The 12,299-nt window shown below is 38.0% G+C and overlaps 1 protein-coding gene across 9 annotated transcripts in view; it reads right to left on the minus strand.

Moving 5' to 3' along the window:
• Positions 1 to 12,299, minus strand: part of FAM13B (family with sequence similarity 13 member B) — a 94,120-nt gene that overhangs the window by 6,034 nt on the left and 75,787 nt on the right. For 5 of the 9 annotated variants that reach the window (XM_047778707.1, XM_047778701.1, XM_047778705.1 and 2 more), the window contains 7 exons: positions 10,120 to 10,185; positions 8,487 to 8,697; positions 7,723 to 7,852; positions 6,542 to 6,623; positions 4,523 to 4,752; positions 1,956 to 2,039; positions 1,664 to 1,759 (listed from right to left, as the gene is read on the minus strand). In XM_047778707.1, coding sequence (XP_047634663.1) covers positions 1,664 to 1,759; positions 1,956 to 2,039; positions 4,523 to 4,752; positions 6,542 to 6,623; positions 7,723 to 7,852; positions 8,487 to 8,697; positions 10,120 to 10,185 — 899 coding nt within the window. The remainder of the gene's footprint in view (positions 1 to 1,663; positions 1,760 to 1,955; positions 2,040 to 4,522; positions 4,753 to 6,541; positions 6,624 to 7,722; positions 7,853 to 8,486; positions 8,698 to 10,119; positions 10,186 to 12,299) is intronic. The other 4 variants (XM_047778706.1, XM_047778704.1, XM_047778700.1 and 1 more) reach the window with 2 other exon arrangements.

Below are 12,299 nucleotides of genomic sequence, written 5' to 3' on the forward strand. Positions count from 1 at the left end.
TTAGACTCTAAATTCTCTTTATGATAGTCATATTTAGAATTCTGTAGGTTCTAGAAATGCTTCCAACAGACTGTTTTTAAAAACAAACCTTCCAAAGGTTTTAGAATTCCAAATTCTAAACTGATTTTCATAAAGAAACTCAAAGATGGAGTTTCTGCTGTGGTGCAGTTAGTTAAGGATCTGGCATTGTCTCTGCAGTAGTGTGGGTTTGATCCCTGGCCCAGTGCAGTGGGTTAAGATCTGGCATTGCCACAGCTATGGCATAAGTCACAGGTGAGGCTCAAATTCAATCCCCGGCCCAGGAACTTCCATATGCCGCAGGTGCGGCCAAAAAAGAAAAAAAGAAATTCAAAGACTACTTAAACCATACCAAATTATGAAAATGCCAGTGACATACAAAAATACCTTGTAGTCAGAAGATAAAAATCTGTGTTAAATAAACTGTTATGTATGAAAGGAGTATAATCTATAATAAAAGATTCATTGTTCAAAGAAAATTGATTATATTTAATGTTAATATAAGGGCTAAATAAAAAGCACATAGAAGGCCATTGTAAACCTTCTAATAATGAGTAGTCAGACAGTCAAAGTCTAAAGGGAACCACTATCCAAGAAACCATCAACATAAAAGCAGCCTGTAAGCGTAAGCAAACCATAAGCTCCAGAGAATCAATTCCTAGGAGATGATGCAGAATGGGCTACATGCTCTTTTCTATGAGCCTGAGAGCAATCTAGAGCTACAGTACCTAACAGTTAATTTGGGGATAGCATTTACCATGTACCTAAGTATCAGAGTTTTCATTTTTCTCAAGAAATGCACATACCTATGGCATATGGAAGTTCCTAGGCTAGGGGTCGAATCAGAGCTGTAGCAGCCGACCTAGGCCACAGCCATAGCAATGCGGGATCTAAGCCACATCTGTAAACTACACCACACATCACAGCAACGCCAGATCCTTAACCCACTGAGTGAGGCCAGGGATCAACCTGTATCCTTGCAGATACTAGTTGGGGTCATTGCCGCTGAGCCATGACAGGAACTCCCTAAGTATTATTTTAATAGACTTTTTTTAAAAAGATGAACTTTAAAAAAATCATGCAATTAACTGATCATCATCATGACGGCCATCACAAAACTGATGTATTCTGAAAGGCATGAGTTTAAATGGAAAGAAATAGGCGTGGGTCTGAAACATGAGTTTTTAATTCTACAAGTAAGTGACCCTGGGCACATCACTCCTGAGTCTCAGTTTCATCATCTGTGAAATGAGGCCACCTTCTACCCATTGTGACTTAACTTGTGAGGACTTAAATCATACAGACAAAAATGCTTATAAAAGTCCTGGGAGATAGTAGTAGGCACTTACTAATCTTCTATTCCTTTTGTTGTTGTTGTTGTACTTGTGGCACGTGGGAAGTTCCCATGCCAGGGACTGAACCTGAGCCACAGCTGTGACCTAAGCCACTTCAGTGACAATGCCAGATCCTTAACCCACTGTGCCACAAGAGAACTCCTAATTTTCTACCCTTTTAAAAGCAGTAGCCTCACCTTACTTAAACAGCTCTGGGATGTGTATTTCTCCAATATACCACCATAACAACTTATTTTAAAGAGTAGGTCTTGGTAAAATGAACTAGAGAAATACTCGCATGTTTTACTTACAAGGACAGGAGTGATGCTAGCTCTTGTCAGCATCTGTTTTACAAGTCTGTATCTATCATAGAGAGGTTTAACAATGTGCCTTTCTTCCCTGGTCACCTGAAGCAAGAAAAATGGACATCTAAAATTTCTAAAGCATGAAGCAATATGACTTTCCCTCTAATTTTTAAAGTTATTTTAAGATAAGTAGGCAATCTCCCAAATGTAGGAAACAATGCTCTTTGATGTGGGCCGCAAAAGTGATTCATGTTCTTTAAGAGAGAAAATCAAATCTTTTTAGCAAGAGAGACATTACCGGCCTTCCATGTTGACTTTCATAATAAAGAAGACTTTTCTGGAGAGAAGTTTTCTCTTCTACCAAATGATCTTTTGTCATTTTCTAGAATAAAAAACAAACACAACAAAACAAAACAAAACCCTCCCATTAGCAGCATCATTCTCTTCACCCCCACAAGGTAAATAATTAGGTTGAAAGGGCAGCCCATTATCACTCTAGCTTAAGAATGCATCTTTTGCTTATGGAGTTGCAGGCAACATTTTTCAGTCTGGTCTTCAAGTAACTAGGTACCAACCCCCTTTGGTGGTTTGATTTGTACTTTATCTTAATAAGTTATGAATACTAGAGATTAGTGACCTTGGGTAAGTTTCTTATCCTCTTTTTGTTCAACATCCTAATCTTTAAAACAGGGATACTTTACCTTTCTGACAAAGATCTAATGAGGACTAAATGACTTAATACGCTCTAAAAGCATTTCAGCAGTGCCTACTCAGCATACAATAAGCAACATACATGCCTATTGCTTTATTTAATTTTGCACATAATCTTTTATTAGTATTATAACTATCATTTTATGTGTGCATATGCACACAAAATACATGCATACAGAGTATAGTTCTTATAACCTGGTACTTCTCCTAAACTATTAAGAAAACCTGGCAGAAGTACAGTGGAAAGATCCTGAAAAAAAGCTCAACAATATCAATTTGTGACTCTAGACTTCTACTCTATGACCTCAGTTTCCCTTTATCTGGCACTTTCTATATACTGAAAATAAGATACTCCTCTCACATCTTTCACTACGCTAATGGTAGTAGGCAGAAATCCCTAATTTGCCATAACCCTTTTGTTCTACACCACAGCTTTTGTTTTTGTTTTTGCTTTTAAGGGTCGCACCTGCAGCATATGGAAGTTACCTGGCTAGGGGTCAGACTGGAGCTACCACTGCCGGCCTATGCCACAGCCACAGCAAAACAGGATCTGAGCCATGTCTGAGACCTACACCACAGCTCACAGAGCGAGGCCAGGGAGCCAACCTGTGTCCTCAGGGATACTAGTTGGGTTTGTTACCAATGAGCTACAATGGGAAATTCCTACAGCATGACCTTTTAACATCCCAAATAAATCAATGTTTCACATAATATACTTTAACCCAAATAAACTCTCCACTTATTCCCAAGACCAGTTAAAACTACCCTGTTTTGTCATCAGAATGAAAATCTGAGATAAACTGAAATTGTGACTACTGCCCTTGTTCTGCCTTCTTAAGTCATAATGTAGAATACACAGTCATGAGGAAATATGCAAAATCATGTAAAAACAGTATCTGTTATATGCTTATCATATGCCAAGTTCTGTGCTGGTCATTCTAGTTAGTGTGTTATTTAATACTCATAACAAATCATTTCATAGACGAGCATGTTAAAACTCAAAGAGATTAAGTCACTTTCCCAAGGTAACATAACTATAAACAATTAGTGATGGATCTGGGATTTGTACATCTGATTCCGAAGCTTATAACATGAAGAGATTATAACTAAGAAGCTGAATGTACACATCACTGTTTTCATCTGATACAATGCCCTATCTCTATTAAAAGCCCTTACCACACACACACACACACACACACACAAAGAAAATCAGGGTAAAAAAAAAAATTCAGTGGATACTATCTTCCTATAACAAACATTTTTAGATTATGTAAGTCCAGCAGGGGACAGCTGGGTATAGACTGTAAAACACTGTGATATGAACTCAAGCTTGAACCTTAAACATGGAGAATGAATCTGAATATAGTTAATCCAATCAAAATCAATTATGGAAAGGGGACAGGAAGGAGAGGAAGCTGGTATAACATAAAACCAGTAACAAGAAAAATAGGGGAGAGGAGAGATTAAAGTTTCTGATCCAGCTCTCTTTGAAGGGAGGAAAAACTCCAATACTGAAATCTTGAGATGTACTCTGTTGTCAAGATAGGACTGCACATCAGGATTCATCATTGCTTGGACAAAAGCTCACTTGAGATCATCCACCTCTGGACTCTCCCAGAAAATTTCATCTGATAAATGATCTTGGTTGCCAAGTGCTTTGGCCAGGACGCCACAGGCACAGGCTTTTCTGAGTAATATTTCTTAAACCAAACCAAACAAAGGCCTCATTCAATTAATCCTCATAACCACACTGTTTTAGGACTTTAATGGACACAATCTCAATCATACGGCTATTGAAGGGATTCAGTGGCAGAATGTACAAAATATAACCAGTTAAGAACGGGCATAAGCTAAGAACTCAACACACAGAACTATTAAGATACAAACTTAGGTATGTTTCACACTCTTAACACACTCATCTTGTTAACTACCTCCAAAATAAATGAACAGATCACAATCTAGTTGCTTTAGTTTTATTATTGTGACTCAGGCACTTCTACTGTGCAGATAAAAACATGCTTCTATATCTGCAAACTTGGAGAGTGGACTCAGGCCAGTAGATAACCTAGACATCTTTATGCCACTATCATAATTATTTTATTTCAGGGATTCTAAAAGCTAGCCTGGGCAAAAAAAACCATAGCTCAAGATTACTTTGATATCTTCTGGAAGACACCTCTCGACACGTTTTTCCTTCAGTCTTTTCAAAATAAGTTCAAGTGTTGCTTCCTTAGAAGGCTTCTTCTCCTTCTGAATAACCCTGGCTTCATCTTCATTCTCTTCATCTTCATGGTCTAGAGAAGAGCCAAAGCTTTTTGGAAGAGTATTACTACGTGGACGTGTCTGAGGTACAAATTCTCCATCAGAGCTTTTGTGTTTTGCATCTACAGTTCAGAACCAAGAGGATAGATCAGTAATATTTATTTTAGGTAAAATGCAACTAGTTCAAAAGAGATGCAACAACATGCAGGCTCAGGGATTTCAAGGTCACATGAAATATTTCAATTATATACAAAGCCAGAGAACTATATGGGTTTTCTTTCAACCAGTATTCATAGAAATCCTACTAAAGTAAGATTCTCTGATGAGTATACAGAACTATGGTCCCTGATATGGAACATATATTTAAGAAGTAAAAATACAAACTAAGTAATCAGTTTCATAAACAAAATAATTTCAACCCAATGCTAAGTGCTATAATGACAATAAAACAGGGAGATCATGTTGTGGCTCAATGGGTTACAAACCCAACTAGTACCCTGGAGGACACAGGTTTGATCCCTGGCCTCACTCACTGGGTTAAGGATCCAGCGCTGCCGTGAGCTGTGGTGTCGGTCACAGAAGTGGCTTGGATCCTGCGTTGCTGTGACTATGCTGAAGGCTGGCAGCTGCAGCTCCCATTCAACCTCGAGCCTGGGAACTGCCATATGCTGCAGGTGCAGCCCTAAAAAGCAAGAAGAAAGGGGTGGGGAAGGAGATAAAATTGAATGATGTAACAGTGTTAATGAAGTATGCTTTTCAGAAAAGCAACTAATTTGGATGGAATTGACAAAGGAGGCCTTTCTGAGATGGTGACATACTAGTTGAACATGGAATAAAAAGGAGCCAAACTAGCACAGAAGATTTAAAGGAAGAGCATTTCCTTCCAGTTGAGGCAATAGCCAAGGCAAGGTCCCTAAACTATGACATACTTGAGGAATAGAAAACTGAGAAATGAAAGCGGAAAAGTGATAAAATGGGAAAAGGGCAGAGTATAAAAGGCCTTGAAAGCCACAGTAAGGTGTTTGGACTTGATTTGCAAAGGGAAGCTCACAGAAGAGCTACGAAAAAGATAGTAACATAGTTCTTATAAAAAATAATTCTGGCTGCTATGCAGGTAATGCACTGTAGGACAGTAAGAGTGGGGGAAAAACTGGGAAATTAGAAGGCTAATAATTTAATGATATTCATTAGTAAAGCTTTCAAGGTAATGATTTTCACTGATGGTTGGAAACTGGCATTAAATGGGGACACTTTTAACAGAATTATAGGAGGAAATTAGGGGTAGGAGAAGAAGTAGGAAAACTTATTTAAACCACAGGAATGTAAAACCAATGACAAGAGAGACCCTGTCTGTGTTGTTCACTGCTACAATCTCAGATGTCTTCTAGTACTTGGTACTTAAAGACACTAAAATTTTGTTGAATAAACTCGAATGAACCAAAATGTGATGCTCTAGATTATAAGACCATACTTGGTACAGATTAAAATAAAATTTTAAAGTATTAACAATTATCAAAAAGCATGTTTACTAAAAACCCACAAAGTAAATGTAACTTAGTAGCTGCTGTACTAGGCAGACACCCAGTAATGTAAGACCTAGTTTTTAATTCAAGACAACTTACAATTTAGTCTTTGTAGTATAAATGGTTATGATTAGATAGTCTTAGATAAAATATCCACCAAAAATTCATACACCTACCAAGACCCACAGCTGCCTAATATTTGAAATGTATTTCATACGAGTTTCACAATACAGTATCACCTATGAATATATAATATAGGGTACTCTTCAAGACCACTATTAATAAAAACACAGGAAATACATTCGGAAGAGTACAATATAGTATTGCAAATCTGACCATAATTCAAAGAAGAGTAAGAGAACTTTTAGAAAAATTGCACATTTTATACCTTTAATTTGCTTCCGCAGCTTGGTAAGCTCTGTCATCCATTTTAATACCTTTGGATTGGCTGCAATATCACTGTAGGAGGGCTGAAAAATTTAAGAATACAGAATTACTGATTAGGTATTCATCAATCCCTACCCTCTTAGGTTCCAAGATTTTAGCTGCAGACTGCACTAAGTCCCTCTGGGAACTGCCTTTGCCCAAAGGAGCCGCCTGGCCCATGGTTACATCCCCTTCCCTGGAGCAGCCCCCATCTATAACTGGTTGATGTGAGATTTTAAGAAGTCTGGCCCCCTCGTCTCAATTCAGGTCAATCCTAAATGGTCAACCTAGCTTGAGACGCTGTAGAATCAGGCTGAGGCCTCAAATGCAAATGCATCATAGACTGACTTTCTCCTCTACTCAACCCTGCTGGCCTCACTCCTTACAGCTGCTCCTCTCCCTAAATGCTTCCTTAGAAATCACAGACACTGATATCTCTGTCTCAGAATGCTTCTCAGATAATCCCACCTAAAACAACTCCATGACTATAAATTTGCTCAGAGACTGACACTGTTCATTCACAAAGATAATATAATATTAAGAGATGTGTTAACACTTTAATAAAATTAACATATAAAACTCTAAAAAAAGAAACAATCATTTAAACCTTTGTGGTCAAGCAATGGTTATTTTAATTTATGCCCAAATAGTACTTCACAGTTCCCACAGCAGAGATTTCACTCAATCCTTATTTCATCTTAAGATATTAAGTAAAGCTCTCTCCAAGGAGGGTCTAAGCAGCTGGCAGAAGCCAGATCTGAATATGGGTCTTCTTGACTCCAAGCACAGGGCTTTTTCCACTTTATGTGTACTAATTATTAAATATCTCATACCTCCACCTCCCTGGGTACTTGCAGGTTTTGAGGGAGCAGAAACAGCGTTAATGTGGTCTGTCAATGTAAAGTATTTCTTTAAGAATTCTACAAGCTGTTTTGCCAATGGAGATATAAAGATGCAGTGGTGCAATGGAAAGAATACTGGTCTGGAATTAGAAGACTAAGGATCTACATAATCACTATTTCTCTAGGCAGCTTCAATTAATTCTCTCTCCCAGGAAAGAGATGGACTAGCCTTCTCCAAGGAATGTCCTCTGAGTTCCAACAGATCTGCATACCTCAAAAATAGGCAATGCTACAAACTTACCTTGCTATTTCTTTCCCTTTCAAACTGTTCCTCAAATTGTCTGATTTTTTTCTGAAGTTTCTTGACTAATTGATAGGGTGTTCTGTCTTCTCTTTTATCATCTTTAGAACTGAAGGATGATCTTCGAATCCTGAATTAAAATGAGAGGCAAATACTGTTAGTTACATTTTCAAGCTATCAACAGCATCTTTCTTATTACCTTGATATCTTATTACCAACAAGTTTATCTTTAAAGTGAAATTAAGTCCCTAACACTAAAGGACAAGTATTAAAAAGAAACTTAAAATATAGTGTTAAAGACCATAGAATCAGCTAACATAAAGCAGTGATGAAAACAACTGGGAATCATTCAAAAGTTGTTTGGGCAAAGGCAGAAAAGAAACAAAGACACCTAGCAGCTCACAGCTCTTTTGGTGTTCAAACTGCAAAGGAAAGATTTTAACATTCAGAATCAATTTAATTCAAAGTTTTGACAAGAAAACATTTGGGATTGGTGAGCTCCATTTGCCACTTCCCTTCCAGAGTTCTGTATTTCAGTCATGAATGAAAAAATACACCATGAAGAAGTGTCTATTAAAGAGCAAACCCCAAACACCTCAAGGAACTCAGAACTTAGGGGCACCCAACATAAAAAAAATTACAATAGCATGCCTCATAAAATAGGGAAGAAAGCTGTCAACCGTCGGTCTGGAGAATTAAAATCTCTCAAAGGAGCTGAGTATCTAATAGGATCCACTTCTCATAAGAACATAAAAATCATATACCTAGCAAAAGAAAGTGCTTTAGATGAGGAATCCAACATTTCTGGATCATGTAGGAAACGCTGGCTCTGCCCAAAATCTAAACTACGGTGTGATAATACTGGAGGACAGTCCTCTTCCAGGGGGTGATGATTCATTCTTCCAGCTTGTGGAGAGAGCTGAGCTTCTCCAGACTCAGAGTCTTCCTGCCAAGACTTAAAAGCAGGAAACGGCTCTGCAAAACAAACACAAAGAATAGTACCATGGGTCTCCTGGTTCCAAATGGGAGAAAAAAGCCACACTACAGCAGCTATATGTCCTTTAAATCTTATGTAGTAGTTCATATAATATTTATGGGATACTAAGGTCTTCATAGAACCTCCTATAGTTTAAAATTTTCTGAGCTTCATTTCTTAGCCCAGAGTTCTAATTTCACATAAGGATTTATACCTTACATTTCTGAACCCAGTCACAATGCAAGAAGGCACACTGTCAAGCTCTTTAAAATTATATTAAACATTATTTTTCAAGTAGGACAAAGCCTTCATTTAGAAACGGTAAACACTTAACAGTCCTTAGTTAGGAATCTGACCGAGCCAAATGCTACCAGGTGAATAAAGTATCCCTTAATGTCAAGTGGCTAAGTTAAGAAGTAGAAGCTACTCCCCATGCTATTCAGAATACTCACCAAACGGAGCTCATGGACTCCAAAAGAATTCCAGCGTTTTCAAACAACCAGCTTATTCATCTGACAGTACCTGACCTCTAACATTAAGCCCTGGCGGTTACTTTCTGTTACAAGATTCCTGTGTATGATATATATTTTAATAATCAAACACCCAACAGTTTTACCAAAACAAAAATTTAATAGTGTTACTCCTTCTCCTTCTTAGGCATATTTATTTTATTGGAGTTATCTTGTATGTTCTCCAATGAAGCAAGGCCATGTTGAGCTATTTGATGTTTTTTGCACAAATAAGGTTTGATTACATACAGAACACAAACAGATAAACACACAATTCACAAATATATGCCAAATACAAAATTATCTTCAGTTATCACTAGATTAGGGGTGGGGGGAAGATGGGACATTTCCATCTACACATTAACTTTTATAAAGTACGGTGTAAAATTTTGATGCTATAAGCTTTTAACAACAGCAAAAATGAGTTAAATATTTCAGGAAGCAAAAATGGCTTGACAGTGTCAAAAATTAAGTGTCTTTTCTTTTTCTTCACAATAGCTAAGGACTGCTACTTTGGAAATGTATTTTAACTCTACGCATTAGCAATTTAAAGCATTACATTTTTTCCAGGGTACTGAGAACATAAATTAGTTTTTAAAGCCTAGATCAATCTGATAACTAAAAATAGGGTAAAAAGTGTGCAATCCCACAATAAACCCAGCATAAAGTGACTTTCAAAGCAACCCTTGTACCTGCTTCCCAGCAAATAAGTAACTGGTAATGAACATTTTACAAGAAATTTCCTGTTTTAAGAAAAGAGGGAACTAACAAAAACAGTATTTTCTGGGTATCATTTTTAGCCCAGAACAATTTTCCTAATATATGGGGAGAGCAGGAGAAGGGCTAATAAAAAGGCAAACAAAGTGAACCATAACAAGGCAAAAAAGCTAAACTATGGTGAACCATACTTACCCTCCCCATCTCTCTGCAGATGCATTGTTTTGAAATCAATGAGGGGAAAAGTGATAGGGCATGACGCTAATAAAATGGAAAAAATGGCAAAAAATACTAAAGTGAACACACAGCACAGTCAGAACAAACCATACACATAACTAACACAAAGCCAAAGATACCAAAAACATTTCCCTAAAACCAGTTAGGCATTCTGCTCAGAAAGTTTATTCGAAGAAATTACTACTAACCAAACTTTAAAAACAAACACAAACATACATTTCCATTTCAGCAAGCAAGGCAAAAAAATCAAAGTAGTGCTGTTCTATTAAAACTCAAACATAAAACTGAAGAAATGGAAACTTAATCAGGCACTTTTGAAGCTTTTCAGTATAAATGATTTGATAGAAAACTATTCCCATTAGTTTGCTCTTTGAAAAGATTCTACTGTATTTCATTCAAGAGTCAGCAGGACAGAATGTGAAGTAAAGATGCTGGTCACTTCTATAAATAACCAAGACTTCTGGACGGCTGCTACAGATGCATATTGGTGGCAGACATGTGCTGCCTGCTTGGCAAATGCATTCTGCTCAGTATACTCTGAACAATACAAAAAACCAAAACCCACACACTTAGGAAAACTGAGGTGGGCCTCTATGTAGGGTCACCCTACTTCTCTATTAAGAGTCACTTCCAACAGGGTATATCTCTGATTCTAGGGTACACAGGATCTAACGTAATCTGGTCTCTTAAGGAAGACTACAATTTAGAATATCCTAACTCCCAGCTGTAGAAAATCAATCTCTGTATTGTGGGCAAAGTTGGGAAGAACAACATGGTCCGCTAACACCCACTCTTCCAAACACATGCAGGGGTCACAGCTGAGAAGTCCACTCAGCTGTCTACTGTTCTCAGAAAGTCACACTATTCCTGCAGGGGCCACAGGTGAACATGGACTTGTCACAGCTGTTGAACCAGATAGCTAACAGGGCATCTCAGGCACTGAAAATTGGGGAACAGGAGCCCAGAGCTACCTCCTTTCCCTACCTACCACAAGCTGTAGAGAGAGGATTCTGACAAGGCAACAAAAGAGAGCCCAGCATCAGGTTCTCTTCGGGGAAGCCTCCAGAAAGCTGAAGCTGGACAGAGAATGAAATGTCCTATCTCCTCAGATAATGGAAAACAATTGGTCTTCTATGCTTAAGACCTAAGATCAGGACCCTCAGACCAAAGACTGTGAAGGGTTACTTATCTGCATCCTCCAAGCAGCAGCAGCGTTAAGTCCTCTGTCAGAATCCCAGCTTCATCTTTCTGAGACCACTTTCCTACTGCAGCTCAAAGGATGCTCTGTTGACCACCACTCCTTTTCAGTGACTATGCCAGGATAAATAACTAAAAGGGACAATTGATCTTCACTGCCACCAGAATGCTAACATACCCCCTAACTCTAGGGAGCATCTTCATAAATTCCAAACATCCTGAATAACTGAATAACCCAGAACAAAGTAAATGGAAGACACCTTCCTGATTTAGCTTGAGTTAAGACACACAATATGCTACTGGGCATGCCAAACATCTAGACCAAAAAGGGGTGGGGTGGGGTGGGGTAGAGAGAGAGCAACAGATTAGCACAATGACTTATTTGAGGCTTTTAACTGTGATCAGGTGAGCAGATCTGAGGTGGCAAGAGGAGTCCTTGGTATTGGCACTGCAATTCCTCTTGTATGTCATCAACTAATTTGGCAAATGTGAGGTAACCAAGGGGTCTTCATCCAAGAACAAATATGCAACTTTAAGATTTCTGAGTAATCTCCTTGTGCCTTTACACAGGAAGGTATATGATCCAGAGGCCCCCAGATCCAAATCTGCTGCTTGCTTCCACTCCCTACTCACAACACTTTATTTGAAAATTTACAAATACATAGCAAAGTTGAGAGAATTTTACAGTGGACATCCATATACCAATCACCTAGATTCTACCATTTACATGTTCCTGTACTTGCTTTACAACATCTCCATTCCATGAACTATCTCATTTTTTCATGGATTTCAAAACGAATTGTAGATATCTGTACACTTCCCCATAAACAATTCTGCATGCAAAACATTCACTATAGTTCATTATTTATTGTTTTGCTTCTTTTCATTAAAAAAAAACTTATATACAATGAAATACAAGTTTTAAATTCAGTTTGCTGAAT

Source organism: Phacochoerus africanus, chromosome 4, assembly GCF_016906955.1.
Source record: "Phacochoerus africanus isolate WHEZ1 chromosome 4, ROS_Pafr_v1, whole genome shotgun sequence".
In the NCBI taxonomy this organism is placed as follows: domain Eukaryota; kingdom Metazoa; phylum Chordata; class Mammalia; order Artiodactyla; family Suidae; genus Phacochoerus; species Phacochoerus africanus.